Source organism: Urtica dioica, chromosome 12 (assembly GCF_054948205.1).
Source record: "Urtica dioica subsp. dioica isolate 48M chromosome 12, U.dioica_male_clone48M_v1_H2, whole genome shotgun sequence".
NCBI classification, from domain to species: domain Eukaryota; kingdom Viridiplantae; phylum Streptophyta; class Magnoliopsida; order Rosales; family Urticaceae; genus Urtica; species Urtica dioica.
The window spans coordinates 16,974,448-16,991,080 of NC_142767.1; the positions used below are offsets into that span (position 1 = coordinate 16,974,448).

A 16,633-nucleotide genomic window follows, 5' to 3' on the forward strand; every position below is an offset into this window, starting at 1 on the left:
ATATTTAATGTTTCATTATTGTAAAAAAAATTATTACTAGTTGTTTTTATATTATAGAATAATATAATTACTATTACTTTTAAGAAAAAAGGGAAATGACGACAAAAATACTCAAAGATATTTATATACTCATTCGTTTTTTCTTGGACAAAAATACCTCATATTACAAATTTAATTACGCGTAAATACTTCCGCCGTTAAAATTTCTGTTTGAACTTAACGGTGCAAGTATTTATGGTGCTACTAAATAATAACATGTTGTATTTTTTCCAAAGAAGAAAAAGAATGAGTATATAAGTAGTGTGTTATATAAAAATTGAGTAATTTTTCCACCATTTCTCTAAGAAAAATAACTATTCAATGTTTTGTATTATAAATTGATATAATTAAATTGAAGATAAATATAATAAATTTTGGAAAAACATTAGGTATAAAATATTATTCATTTTTTTTTAGAATTTTGTATTATAAAATGACATAATTGATGTTGAACTAATTTTAAAAATAAATATTAATTTTTATTATTAAATCTTATGCTGTCACGTGTTTTTCCATCTATATTAACGAATGAACTACACACAGCGCAAGTAAAACAAAACATTAGGTATTATTGTCGGCGCAAAAAAAGAATGAGTATATAAATATCATTTCGGATAGTGGTACCTAGGATAGCCTAGTGGTAATTATACACCACCTCATGTGTGGAGGTCGTGAGTTCAATCCCCACCGCAGCAAAGCTGCCTTAAAAAATATATATATATATCATTTCGGATAAATATTAGGTGTTTTTTACTGCCATTAACCTAAGAATAATAGGCAATGAAAAAACATTTTTACATATAACAATTAATATATTGGTTTATTTATAACAACCATTCCATTTCCAGTACTCTCGCCGGACTCGAACTCGAGTCGGGCCCTTCAGCGGGCTCAAGTTGAGCTGACCTTTTACTAACGCTGGCCAGGCTGGCCCAAACTCTATATGATCAATGCATATCTCGTTTTAAATCTCATTATATATTTTGAATAATCTAAACGCAATTATATGTCTCCTAGTCCTTGATAGGATTTGGAGTTGAAAAAAACTTAGCCACCAAAGCTGATGCCAAGTTTCATTTAATAGCATATTACTTGTTCAAATCGACAAGGTCGATTTTTATGGCACATTTTCAATATGGTACTTGCAAAAAATCATTTCCAGATCTAGTGAATCAATATATATGTTCATTGCATTTTGACAATCACTTGTTGATTAAGGCAACACATGGATGGAGCCATTTTGAACGACTTTGTCATAATATCTTTGATGTGCCACATTTTTATCTTGCCGACGATTTGAAACGATCTTTGCAAAATTGTGATAGAGACACAAGTGGATGTGGGACCCACAAACAGTCCTCCAAAACTTATCATCCTCCAGTTATATAATAAGCTATAAGGACCGTAAGAAAAGTATGAAAATTAATCGAACGCGGATGTCACAAAAAAACACACGATCTTGTTAGAGTGATCGCATAAGAGCGAGTGGCTCATGATCAGACCAGAGGTCGTATCAATGTTTTAAACTCTCTCTCTCTCTCTCTCTCTCTCTCTCTCTCTCTCTCTCTCTCTCTAGTGGGTCTCACATGAGTGACCAATGGTGTGTTTGTGATTTTAAGCTCTTTTGTTTTGTTGTGTAGTAGCCTAGTAGGGTTTCTTCTTAGCCACTTAACTTGTTTAATTTTTATTTATTTATTTGCATAAATACTAGCCACATAATTACCAAAAAGAAAAAAGCATATCACAATATGGACAAAACTAGTCAAAACTCTTATCAATCCTTTTTTTTTCTTTTTCTTTCTCTTCTAAAAGGCTCAAACTTGATATAGAGATGATTTTCTTTGTGTGCAAATAATATAAAGGCTTGCACTGCATCATTCAAGAATTCACTCATAGAGGGTTCTGAATATATGAGAGCGAGTGAGACACATTTTAATGTGCATATAATGGATCTTGATAAGGATGAAGGCATAAAAGAGCTTATTGGTAAACTGACCATCAAGTATATGGGAAACAGTGATTCGAAATGTTCTATGGTTGTGGGGCAATATCAATTTATCTTTTTATTTCTTATACACATTAATTTATCTATATATGTGTATGTATATATAGATACACACACAAATATTGGTTCTTTCAGAGGAAGTGAGGAAATCACGGCGTGAAGGACAGTTCCATAGTTTCACTTTCACTGGTGGTCGTGGGTCACTTTTTGTTTCTTTCATCTTTATCAAGACAAAACAGTGAATTACTTTTGAGGTAAAAATAAAACCATAAGATAGGAGAATGAAACTATGAAAGTGAAAAAATCTGGCTGTCTTATGACAACAATATTAATTAATTGATGGACTATGTTTTCTGCAGCTTTAGGCCATCTCCAATTAAAGCCAATTGTTTTTTACTTTTTTTCTTTATGGACTTTTTACCTTTATAACTTTTTTTTTTTTTTTAGAAACGTGGGCGGTGCCACGGAGATTTCATTAAAGCTTTCACGTATGACGGAGGAAAACCGTGGTTACAAGAGAAAATGAACATAAATACAACCACGCCACCAAACAAGACACCAAACGGGAGAACCCTATCCCATCGTACGAGACGAGGAATAAACATGATTTTAAACTCAATTAACTTACTCACCTATAACTTTTAAGCTACCAATATATTGAAATTTTTATATCATGCGAAATAGGGGAAATAGCTGAGTCTATAACTCAATTTATGTAGTTAAAATTAAAAATCTAATATATATATATATATATATATATACAATTTTACCTAAATCTCCTTAGACACTTAGTTTCAAAGAAAATAATTTGAACCCTATAATTTTAAAATGATCGCAGTCAACGGAACGGCAGTGGTGTGAACCATAGTCAATTGCGGTCAACTACAGTTGATTGTAGTCAACAACACTGCAATCAACAGGAAGAAAGAGCTTTATGGTCAAAATGCACATATTTTATATATCATAAAATCCCCTTTATAATTGAATTATGTGTAGTTAACACACGGAATATGAAATTTCTCATTTATATATTTCTAAACATAACTCTAAAAATATATGGTTTTTTTTAATATGATCACATCTATGTTTCATCAAAAACATTATCATATGACAAAAATGATATAGTAAGACTTCATGAGCTAGAATTGGACACCCCCCCAAACTAGATATTGGAACTGAGTCGAAGCTAAACTTCCTCAAGTTGGGTGTTCGAATATCAAATTGGCCGTTATGAGTTGGAGCAGAGCTAGACACATCTATGTTTCATCAAAAACATTATCATATGACAAAAATGATATAGTAAGACTTCATGAGCTAGAATTGGACACCCCAAACTAGATATTGGAACTAAGTCGAAGCTAAACTTCCTCAAGTTGGGTGTTCGAAGATCAAATTGGGCGTTATGAGTTGGAGCAGAGCTAGACACACTACGTTGAGCTGGAGCTAACGATCTGAGTCGGGTATCTTGAGCTCAAGGTGGGTGTGTTCCATATTGAGCGTCTGAGGCTCAAGATGGACGTCCTGAGCTGGATGTCTGAGCTCGAGTTGAGTGTCCAAGCTCAAGTTGCGCGTCTTGAGTGAAACGCACTTCAACATACTTCATCCGAACATAATCAAAGATCATCCAAGCATAATCAAAGACCATCCTAGCATAGTAAAAGGCCTCACAACACGACCCATAGATACGTAACCACGAAGTTGAATCACACAAAATTTTTGTCACGCACCCCGGAGTAAATACCTCCATGACAGGGAATGCACCGACGTTGGTCGTCCCTCACTTATTCTATGCAGCTTTACTATGTTGAGCATGATCTCTGAGACGTCCTATATATCAACTTCATCTTTAACCCTCGTTCAAATAATGACTATATATGGAGTGATATATCATTTTACAACTTACCCACGACCTCCTTAACCGTCAATGAAGGCTTATAGAAACAATTATCAACAAAAAAGTGCAAGAGCCACTTTATTCATAACTTTTCTACTACCTTAGTATTTCTCATACTTCTTGAAGTATTAGAAACATTCTGACTAACTCATCGTTGTACCTTCCCTGGAGTACTCTCTGATGACATAGATAATTTGTTTCTAACTTTATTAATTTGTAAAGTTCATTCATCAATTAATACAACGATGCATTACGTGGAATTCATTGGTATAGATTAAGCTTATTTGCATCATCGTTAACACATGTAAATTTTATTTTGATTAATAAAATGTGAGTTTGGTTTTACCTTAACCAATATGTTTTGGTTTGAACCTTTAACTTCATAGTTAATAATTTAAATATTTGATTTTTTTAACCCAAAATAACTTTAGAATGTCTATTTAAAAGAAGAAAAAAAAACTAACTGATGTTAACTAAAGTTACAGTCGTGTGTGTAAAGCCGACCTCGTTCGTAGAGTTGACCCCTCGTTGGTCGTGAGGACAGACCACAATGCGATCCTCTTCCTAATGGCATGATGCCGACACGAGGACACCCTTAAGGCTGATCCTTGTCCTAAGACGTGGCCGGCCTTTAAGATTAGACCTCACCCGACGTAAGACTTGCCCTCCTTGTCACCCCTTGTCATGGCATGATGTCGAAATGTGCCTTCTTGCTAGGGGTGTGCAAAAAAATCCAAAAAATTGTAAATCAGATCAGACCACCGATTTTTTAAACCGCCGATCCGATTTAAAACGATTTTGTCTAATCCGGTCTAGTCCGATTTTTTTGTCCGGTCCGGTTTGAAAATTTTAGACTGCGGTTTAGATCGGACCTGGCCAGCCTCAATTTTTTAAGGTTTTAAAAAAATGCTAAGATATTTGGATGAACGAATTTGAGTTGGACATCTTAATTAATATATGTATATATTAACATTAATTTTTTTTTAATTCTTTTTGCTATTTTTTAATTAAATTTGTACAAAAAAAAACTTAAAACAGTCTAAATATGACTGGACCGGCATAAAACAGATTGGTCCATTTGGTTTATTTTTTTAAAACGGTCCGATCTGATCTAAAAAAAATCATATTATTTAAAATGGTTTGGTCTGATCTGGAGGCCACACCGGACCGTCCAAACCCCTACTTCTTGCAATATTCATGGCACACCTTTGCAAAACCTAACACCTAATCTGATTTTTGAACTTAAGCCTTGAGCCTTGACTTTTATTTTGGATAACTATGACTATTTATTTACAAATTTGTCATTAAATAACTGTGTATTGACAAATTTTTCAATAAACAAATGTGCTTAATGACAAACTTGACCGTAATTATAGAATTAGAAGCAATTTATAGATTTTGGCAAAAAAATAAATAAAATGGTCATACTTTTTGTATTATTGCTTATGTAATTTTGTATAGAATGTTGCTTTTCTACGACGGGGTAAATGACGCTATAACAATTCATAGTAAAATAATTATTTCTTTCTTTTATATTTTAAACTCAAAATAACCTTCGAAAGTCTATTTTTGGAAATAGAGAATTAATTTCAACTTACTAGAATTCAGTTAAAATTAACGTAATACAAAAAAAAAAAAAAAAAAAAAAAAAAAAACTAAAATGCCGACCACGTACTATATACATGGTACATCATAAAATATAATATAGATTTTAAAATTGTAAGTGATTATTGGGTGTGTAAGGAAAATCTTCTCACCACCGCGTAAGAAGTTAAAGAGAAAAAGGCAACCATATTAATAATTGAAATGTAAGGTGGATAATAGAGCCAACGCAAAATTATCATTTGACAAAAATTAAAGGAAGTTTTGCAGTGGATATTTCACCAATCACAATCACACGTAGATCATCTACAGACTACACTATTAGTCCAAACTCCATACAGTACCACTGTCTACTCTCTCTCTCTCTCTCTCTCTCATTGTGAGATAACAAAAAAAGCAGAGTATTAGTTGCGACTGAGACTTCAATAAGATGATATTGATCACAAAGAATAGTATTTCCTTTTTTTCCTAATGGAAAATCTCCAGCGTTCTTCTCCTTATGAAGGAACCGATTTCGGTACAGCCGAGTCTTCATTCGCAGTCCCATGGTCGTCTTCTGCGAGCTCTTCTTCTTCCTCAGCTTTTCAGCTCTGTGGATTTCCTTCGCTGTCTATGGCCATCGACGAGGACAAAGCCACGGCTGCTTCAAAGAGTCACAGCCAAGCCGAGAAGAGACGCAGGGACAGGATTAATTCCCAGCTCTCAACTCTCAGGAAACTTATTCCCAAGTCTGATAAGGTGTCTTAATTCGTCAGTCTTTCTCTCTCACTAATTATTTTATTATTGGTAGATTTGAATTATCACACACAGGAATCAGGATCAAATATCAGTTTGATTGGGTGGTGATTGATAATTTTACCCAGGTCTATTAGTTAACCGTAATCTTAGTACTTCCAATATAGAATACGATGTTGAATTATACATTTATTATGATGCTAATTTCTAATGAATTTGATCAAATATATATATATATATATATATATATATATATATATATATATCAGTTTGTTTGGGTGGTGGTTGATAATTTTACCCATGTATATTAATATAATTATTATAGTACCATAATCTTAATCGGAATCTGACGCAATCTTCTAGGGTTTTGAATATAGGATACGATGTTGATCAACTCATTTTTTTTTTTTTTGGCTTCTTTTAAAAAATCAACCATAATTAAGATTTACGATACTTAGATTCTTGGTGAAAAAAAAATAAAAAAATTGACCACTGTAGTTGATCAAGTACTTCGAATATAGAATCCAATGTTGATTAAATACTGTAGTAGCAAATGCAAATACTTTATCTTTGCAGTCATGTGTTTAAATTTATTTATATTTGTGCCAATTTTTGTGACAAGATTGGAACTCAAAAATCATTTGCCAATTTAAGTAATAAAAAAGAAAAATATTCAATAATAATAATAAAAAAAAAAATGGGTTCAGATGGACAAGGCAGCTTTACTAGGAAGCGTGATAGAGCACGTGAAGGATCTAAAGAGAAAAGCAACGGAGATAGGGAAATCATTGACAGTCCCAACCGAAGTTGATGAGGTCATCATAGAGAACCAGATCTCTGACCAAGACATGAAGATCATCAGCGACCATCATCATGATGACGTGGACGACGATGACGAGACAGCGTACATCAGAGCCTCGCTCTGCTGCGACGACCGCCCCGAGCTCTTCTCTGAGCTCATCCAGGTCGTCAACGGCCTCGGCCTCACCGCCGTCGGGGCTGACGTGGCCACCATCGGGGGCAGGATCAAGAGCGTCCTCATCCTAAGCTCCAAGGACGGCGTCGCAGCTGATCAAGAGCGCGGGGTCTGCGTGGTCAACCGTCTGAGGCAGTCACTGAAGCTTGTTTTGACCAAAATCGCCTCGCAATCGATGGCCACCAATTGCCGAGCCCGAAGTAAGAGGCAGAGATTCTTCTTGCCTTCCCATCATCATCAATGAATTATATCTCTTCTTTTTTTTTCTTTTTTTTTTTTTGTACTTGTTGTAACATCATATATATAATATTATTTTATTGGGATCTCTCTCTATTAATTTTTGTATTCTATTAATTAATTGGTATATATTCGGTCATTTAATAGTCTTCTTGGACAAATAAAGTGCTTCTATTTCCTAAAAAAAAAAAAAGGTGCTTCTATTTGCATTTAATGAATACGTATAGCGAATAGAGAGAGGATTATACACCAAATAAATATGTATATTATTTGCTCTCTTGAAAGTAACCACAATTACTTACTATCTAATTTCTACCTTAAATAAATACTTCAAATGGGGATAAAAAGGAATATACATACGACAAAAAAGACGGGCGACACAACTACATTGTACGTACATGTATTTCCAAAGTGTTGTGTACACACATTTAATGTTTAACCTTTCAAAAAAAAAAAAAAAACGCATTCAATATTTAATATATATATATATGAGAAATTTCATTAATTGGGCTTAATAAGCCATTAAATATCAAGATTAGACCCTAATATTTAAAAATATCTAAATATGGATTTTTGGACACATTTTGGACCAAAATATCCCTGATTCAAAAAACCCATATTTTTCTCTCATTCATTTTCATCACAATTCTTTTCATTTTCGAATTGGTTGCGCTAGGATTAGAATTTTCGGTGGTCGAAGATGAAAAGAATTGTGATGAAAATGATTTGAAAATGAGAAAAAAAATATGGGTTTTTTGAATCAGGGGTATTTTGATCCAAAATGTGTCATATTTAGATATTTTTAAACATTAGGGTCTAATCTTGATATTTAATTGCTTATTAAGCCCAATTAATGAAATTTCTCTAATATATTATATCCGGATATTTGAAACAGAGTAGAGCGTAAGCGTTTCAGGGTAAGAAAAAAAAAATATCGGATATATAGATAGGTTTGTTATGTATGATTGGTTGAAAATCTAGCTACATTATTGCAATGACGTAGAATCGTTTTGATATTCGCCATCCGACTAAATTATATTATTGGATAGACTTTTTTTAACCTTCATTATTGTTGTAATGTACTGTGGATTATTTCATGACCATATAAAGACGGAGAAAAATTGCGGCCATTATTGGGCCCTCAACTTTAGAATTATCAGTCCATACAAAACACTTCGATTAGTGTTACTTTGTGCCCCAACTGAAAGAAAGATATTACATCCAATAATTTAGTGACACACACGATTCAATGAACCCAACCCAACCCATGGGAATATTTAATAAGAAAAATAAATAAATAAAGACAAGTAATTTGACTAGAAAATATTACGTATAGTAAGCAATAATGTATAGTGGGTAATCAACATTATCACTCATTCAATGGCAATGAAGGTGTTGAGTGACATGACATATGTAAATGTCGTTTTTACCAACACTTGAAACTATATATATGTGGTTTGATTTAGGGTCGAACGCTGATATCTCATGCACTAAGTGGTTGAGAAACTCACTTGTAAAAATAGAGAAAAATGAACTAAAATGATTCGGAAAATTTTTCTCAGATGCTTGTTCTGTCGCTCATCATTAGTTGGATTGGGGATCTAAGTCTCATATCAAGAGAAAACATATTTCTAGTGAATGAAAGTGAGGTGTGGGAGAGACAAATGTTTTCTAATTGAAATTTTTTTTAGCTTGCACCTTGAATAAGATAAATATTTATAGCAATGCCTTGACGTATGAGAGAGCTTGGCTTTGGAGGGTAAGGGGTCGGCGGCGAAAGGCCGTTGTTTGTCCGTATATGAGAGATGCCACGAGAGACATTCTTTAACTCGAGTCATTTTGTCTTTGTGTTACAATCCTTATACCGTGCAAAAATAGGACATCTCTTGAAAAGTAAAAAAAAAATGAGTCTTGTTCATTAATAATTTTTTCCACGCGTGATTACAAAATGTTTGCCTCGCATAAAGGGATTACAAAAAAAAGTTAGTAAAAACTATTAAAATAATAATAATAATGATAAATAAAAAGGTACAACTGTGTTCCAACACAACTCCAACAGTAAGCAGTTAGCTATGATGACAAGTTATAATTGCTTCGCGAATCTAGCTATAATTGTTGAGCATTTCTGATACAATTCTTTATTTATTCTTAGTTCATGTGTTGAATTTCCGTTATAATAAATTCTAGTAAATATTAAAAGGATATCTGTTTCTTTTTCCTAACCAACTACCCTCTGAGAAACTGCAATTCTTCTCTCCTTCAAGAAACTTGTATCAACTAATCACCAATGACTAAAAAAGAAAATTTAATTTAAGAGTCCAGTGACTATCTAATTAGCATATAAAACGTTATAAATTTATAAATAGTCAGTGTTTCGTTAATTTTTGGTAAATAACTACATATATCTATTTACGCAGAATAAATTTATAATAAATATGTATGAATAACGTTGGTTACGTTTTATTTTTGGCTATTTATGAAACAATTATGGCTGTTTATGAAAAATTTACAAAATGTTAACTAAAATATAAATGTTTATGTTTTTTTTTTTTTTGTTGCTTATATCGCCAAATATTTGTTAATTTAATTATCAGTTTGAGTTTATATCATGGACTCGAAATATTAAAAAAAATGATAAAATACGGATTTGCGTGTGTCACCTGTGCCATAACCTAAACCTACCCATATGTCCGATTATACTCCCATGCAATGCAAACAGATTCCACGTCACCGTGATTTAGTTTTTGCATGTGATGATGTGAGCAGTCTATGAGTAACACACGTTACAAGTAAGTATTACGTGTGCCAAAGTTTCGGACCTGTTATTATTATTAGACTAATAAATCATCAACAGTTAGAATTGGTAGTGAAATCCGTTACATTGAAAGCAGTTAGATTTAAAGGGATACTAGTAGTGGAAGGAAGTTATAACTTCCCCTCGAAAAAATACACCATTCTTCTAAAATTACATTTTATATATAAAATAACAAAGAAAACTACCTACTCTCCAGCTCACGTATAACTCTAATTTCATTACACGTATATATACATACTCAAAACAAACGCGCTGTGACCTAACCACCAAACAAACTCTAACTCTAACTCTCTCTCTCTCTCTCTCTCTCTCTCTCTCTCACACACACACACACACATATATATATATATATATACATATTAATAAGAGAAAAAGAGAGTCGGACGTTAAACCTTTACGAGAACCCAAAATAAACAAGATTAGTGTGATAAGTAAAAGTAATTACAGACATTGGTGGGGGAGAGGGAATAAAGATGATGAAGGACGAGGAAGGGTTTAATGAAGAGATGATGATGAGGGTGAAGGGCTCGTGGAGCCCGTCGGAGGACGAGGCTCTACGGAGCTTGGTGGGCCAGCACGGCCCGAGAAACTGGTCCGTCATAAGCGCCGGAATCCCGGGGAGGTCCGGCAAGTCCTGCCGGCTACGGTGGTGCAACCAGCTCTCGCCGGCGGTGCAGCACCGAGCGTTCACACCGGCGGAGGATGATCTCATCGTGCGGGCCCACGCGCTGCACGGCAACAAGTGGGCCACGATCGCGCGCCTTCTTCCCGGCCGCACCGACAACGGCATCAAGAACCACTGGAACTCCACGCTCCGCCGCCGCCGCCTATGCAACGTCGGCTCCGACGATCAGTCTTCTTCGGCGTCGGAGGAGTCCGAGCCGGCGGAGAAGCGGGCTAGGTTTAGTAGGGTGGGTGAGGAGGGCGAGGGAGGGCTTGAGAGATGGCTGACGCTGTCGACGCCGAGCGGCGGAGAGGAGGGTGACGTGGCGGCGGCGGAGGAGAAGATGATGGCGGCGATGAGAAAGATGGTGGCGGAGGAGGTGAGGAGGCATGTTGATGGGTTGTTGGCGGAGAGTCGGCTTGGCATCGATACTTTTCTTCCCCACCCCGGAAATCGGCATCGATATCATCATATCTAACTTTAGTTTTTCAATTTTATATGCTAGACATTTTTATCGATTTTTTTTTTATTTTATATAAATATATATTTGGTTGCTCAGTCACCGGGAATGATGTCATCATGTTGATGATGCTAGATCAATACATTTACGTTGATATGCTCGTATATTAGATATGTCTATATATATATCATATGCGGTAAAAGATGGTCCATAATATGGGAGTCTTATGGATTTGGACTCGTCAATAGCTTTCTATAGATACGTACTGTAGCTATCATCGGTTGCGATTTATGTGGACTAATTTGTGGGGTCCCTTTCATGAATCTTTTTTTGGTTAATGAGAAAAACCTTCATTGAAGACAAATCAAAGTTGATGCTGGTCAAGTCAAAACGATAAAATGACGAATTTCGCTTAGAGGATTTCCTTTTAAAAATAAAATGAACAAAAGTGTTTCTTCAAGTTCCGGTTCCAAGATAAGTTGGTGTCTTCTCTTCCTCGGATCACTGACGACTCGATCCTAAGGCCATTTGACAATGGTTATCGCCTCCTTCAGGTGAGGGCTAGGCCGAATATGTGGGGTCGACGTGCACGGGTGTCCATTCGGCTTAAACTTGGGATCTCTCTACACTACTTATTATCGAGATCGGTTGGGCATTGAGGTACTCATTCACTAAGTCCGAAGCTTTAACAATGATGATCAACGTGTGGGTTCTTGCCACACAATCATAAGCATCCGAGAAAGTTTATCCTTACCAAGATTTTCAAGACAATGGATTGGAAAATCAATAGTCGTGGCCAAGGAGTTTAAAACCAAGTCGGTACTAAGATCAATTTTCATGTGACCATTATAGTAAATTCAATAGGTGTGTTGTAAAGGTGTTCCTTTACGCATCCTAATTAAACTAGTTTGTACGGGTTGTGTACATACCATATGTACAGAATACGTTTACTCCAGTGACGGAGCCAGAAAAGCCCATCAGGGGGTGATAATTTGAAAAAAAAAATTCAGGGGGAGCTTGATTGTAAAAAAATTATAAAAATTGGGCCAAAAGTATAAATTTTCAAGGGAAAAAAATGTAATTTTTTTTTAAATAGGCAAAAAGTGCAAAAAAAATAAATTTGAGGGGGGGCTTAAGCCCCTGCTGGGCCTATACTGGCTCCGTCATTGGTTTACTCAGTGTTTCTACACTTTGTGTTCTGCTTATGCGAATTTCTATTTTGCTATCTCAACTTAGATTAATCACCGATCAAGTCTAAACATTTTACCCACAATATTAGAAATTTTGTACTCGTATATAAAAATCTAATTTAGATAATGTGGAAGACTATGGATGCAATGGAAGCAAAGGAAATTGAGCGTAGTGGGAAATGATTATAAAAAAAATTATTAATTAACAATCGGGTGATAAATATGATAATCATCTTATGTGTACAACTATTCCTGACGAAATCCTAGGAATCCTTCGTCCGTGAATGAGGACACCTAGTCCACTTTCCAGTCCAAATCATCGTCCTCGTCGTCCATGCCGTCTGCTTGATTACCTCACAATCGCCATAAAAGTCGCTTTCCATATCCACGCAGGAGTGACCTTTCTCATACACAAAAGAGCATCTCACTTGAGTCTAGAATCCATATAAAATTTGAGTACTTTAAATGGTACTAGAATTAATGTTGTTGATAAATATTTACAATCGTATATATATAAACTTTTAAGTTTTATTTCAAATGTTGATGACATTACAAATTTCGAAGCTCTCAAAATACGAAAAATCGACAAGCTGATGAAAACAAACGATAGTGTGAAAACAGAAAAATATTTTTCAATGGAAAATACAACATATACTAGTTCGCTAATATATATATATATATATATATATATATATATTAATTCAATTGAATATTGTTGAAAACAAGAAAAATATCAACAATATCCCATCCGTTTAATTGATATGCGTGATTTATAATTTCGGTTTCAAAAATATCAGAAATATTCATTCATTTTAATGTAAATGATATATATCTCCCTTTAAAATATGATATATATTGCAAAAGTAACAATTTCGTCTATTTTTAACGGAAAAAAAAAAAAAATTGAACTCCCCAAAATACTCCTAATAAAATAACTTTTTATTTTCTATTTTATATATAAAAAAATTTAAACTAAAATTTTCTTTATAAAACGTTATGGATTTTTGTTAACATAGAGAAGTTTTGATTTTTTTAACAGTAAATAAATATTTTGATCTATTAAAGGCATTTGGAGGAATTCAAATTATTTTTTATAAAAAAGTAAACGAATAGGGTGGTATTTGCAATATAACATATTTTTATAGCAGACATATGTCATTTATATTAATTTCAAGAGATATCTCTGATATTTCTAAAAATTGAGGGTATAAATTGCGCATTTAAATTAAACAGGTGAGATACTGCTGATATTTTTCCTTGAAAGTATGGAAATAATACATTTAAAGTTTGTTTATAGAATTTGGACTATTAAATGCAATGAGCCCCGGCTTTGGGACATGTTTGGGCCTTGCCGGATGACGGGGCTATCTCGGTCTGCGTTGAAGCTACCAAAAATCAAGACGATTGCTAATATGGAATGGGCTAACGTCGTACGGGACCATAGGAATGGTGGTATCCTCGGTAGTTTCTAGATGAATCAAAGGCTCACCCCTTCGCTTGCGAAAGCGCTGTTGTCAACTTTGGAGGAACAATATCGTGATCCATTTGGACTGTCTCGAGGTGGTTTCGGCGGTGAAAACCGGTCGCATTCCCCCCACGGAGCGTGGTGTACGATTTTAAAGGATATTGAGGTTATGTCTTCTAACTTTTCTTATTTTGATTTCTGTTCCTTCCAATAGCTTGTAATATGATTGCTCATGAGTTAGCTCGATATTCTCTTCATAGTAGAAAGGATGTTAGATGGTCAGAGTTTGTCCGGCCTTGCTCTTGGCCAATGGTCATCTCCGATCAATTTGGTTTAGATTCTTCTCCCTTCTAGATATGGCATTCCTCCGCTACTTAAGTGAAGATTCTCTAATAAAATCAATCTGTGATTGTATCCGCGCTTCATAAAAAAATGCAGGACACTAAAACGGCATTACATAAGATCTCAAGTTAAATAGCATATGGCGGTCTTATTTTTCTGACACCAATTTTTTGCTCTCCAAAACCAGTACGCTTGCCCTCTTGGATTATTTGAGCGAAAATATTGAGTTTATTGCTTTAAATGGGACAAAAAGGCATCATTTTCTCCGAATCAAATTCAAAATATTACTTTTCCGAAAGAGCTCCAAATCATTCCAAATAGTCCAATAATCATTCTAAATAAAAAAAAATAGAGAAAATAACTTTGATATTTTTCCAGTGACCCACAAAACGAAATTTCTCATTTCAAAATTGTGCATGATAATACCAAGACATTGCTTGAGATTTACAATGAATGGCACTGCGGGTTGATTTAAACCCAAGCTTCTATGTATGTTCTAGAATTACACGACTACATTACACACATACCCTGCATACTAAGAGAATTTCCTCAACTTAAATACATTCAACGACACAATGTCCGAGTACTAATTACTCAAAACTGTTGAGGCAAACAAAACATTTCAGCAATAGTTTAAGCCATAATATAAACGAAACGTGCAAAACAATAGTTAAACACCATTCAGCTCGTTTAGAATGAGCAAATATTTAAACAAACACCAGCCTAGTTCCAGCCTAGTTACAGAGTAGAATCTCTAGGCTCGTGGTGAAATATGAGAGATGGTCATCATCTACAGCCTCTAAAACACTTCATAAAACTTACGGGATTTAACACAGCTTAGCTTAAACTGTTAAACTCAGATTAGGAAAGAATCAACAACTAATCACACACAAAGCTGTTGGGAGCAAATGAATTAACACACTTTTATACATCCTAAGGCCACAGAGTACAATTCCCTGATGATTCTAGTCTCTTGGTAAATACCGCCAAGTGTTATTATACATATCAAATTATCAATTCTTGAACCGACCTACGAAACGAAACCTTAAGATCTGTCTACGAATCAATTTCAGATAAAAAAAAAGGTTCCTAAAACTTAAATTGACTAACTATCCGATTACGAACATCAAAATAACTCAGAAGGGATATGAGAATTTCGATATAAATAAGTCATGATAATACTGATATGATGAAATCTGACATAATTCAGCAAAATTTGTCCAAAAACAAAACCACTATTGCTCTTTTAGAGTAAAGGTACCGATAACAATAGTAAACAAAGATCCAACCTTACAAGGAAGACAATTCATAAACGAAATATTATTAAACAAACTACTTGGATCGCTGCCTCATCTTTCGGCGCTTCCTCTTCAACCTCCTCATCCTCTTCTTCTTCCACTGTTATACGGAAACAAAAAAAAGGCAGAGAACAAAAATAATAAATAAACGTATATCAATACCACAAGAAGGATATACAGATAGCTATTACGAGATGTTGAGTTTTACCTTAGCCCTCATGGTGGTGGTTCAGTTGAGCTCTCTTCAAAACCCTTCGCTGCTCGGAGTTCTCTTCGGTGAAAGGCAGTGGCCAGTGTTTTAGAAGTTTGGAGGTTTGTTTGTATTTATACGTAAAGTTAGAAGCCCTAATCGTACCAATGCAATAAGGCTTTATCTGGATTGGATAAATAGCCCATTTGTAAGTAAGCCCATTTAGTCCTGCCACACAAATTGGGATTTGAAGGGGGGAAAGTTCGAAAGTAGATTGTTTACGAATATAGTTGTAAATTGATTTTGTTACGAAAATAGTGTTTCTTTAACCTTAGTTATGTATTTATTTGTATAAAATGAAACTGTAGTAAAAAGTAATATAAGCTAAATAAAATCAAAACAGTAAATAATTTTAAATAAACTTCGAAAAAAATGATTGTTTATAATTTGTAAAGAACCTATTTTTGTGATAAACACGGTATTCATGAATTAGTTTTAAAAAAGCTATACTTCGAACGATTTTCACGATTTAAAGTTATTTCCATAAATAATAATTTTGACGGGCTCTCTTAGGAACTTAAAGCGTGAGAATCGTATATTAGTCATGGTTTCATTGATAGAATGTTTATTAACAAATAATAATTGACATATTTGCCCATAACAAATATTTTATATGTACTATCATTAAATAAAATATCATTTTTAATAATATTATAATTAA

At 34.3% G+C, this 16,633-nt stretch overlaps 1 protein-coding gene, 1 long non-coding RNA gene and 1 pseudogene across 2 annotated transcripts; 2 read left to right on the forward strand and 1 right to left on the reverse strand.

Annotated features, from left to right (window-relative positions):
- The first annotated feature begins 5,843 nt into the window (after positions 1 to 5,843).
- Positions 5,844 to 7,638, forward strand: LOC149379667 (basic helix-loop-helix (bHLH) DNA-binding superfamily protein). Its single transcript, XM_089603486.1, has 2 exons — positions 5,844 to 6,278; positions 6,983 to 7,638. Exons 1-2 carry the CDS (start codon positions 6,012 to 6,014, stop codon positions 7,493 to 7,495), a joined length of 780 nt encoding a protein of 259 aa, XP_089459612.1. The 5' UTR covers positions 5,844 to 6,011; the 3' UTR covers positions 7,496 to 7,638.
- Positions 7,639 to 10,570: 2,932 nt separating this feature from the next.
- LOC149379668 (transcription factor MYB44 pseudogene) lies at positions 10,571 to 11,553 on the forward strand (annotated as a pseudogene).
- A 4,025-nt stretch (positions 11,554 to 15,578) lies between these two features.
- On the reverse strand, positions 15,579 to 16,172 carry LOC149379669 (uncharacterized). The gene is made up of 2 exons (XR_016294074.1): positions 15,931 to 16,172; positions 15,579 to 15,822 (listed from the first exon to the last, which is right to left on the reverse strand). It is a non-coding gene; the product is annotated as an uncharacterized LOC149379669 (long non-coding RNA).
- Positions 16,173 to 16,633: the final 461 nt, after the last annotated feature.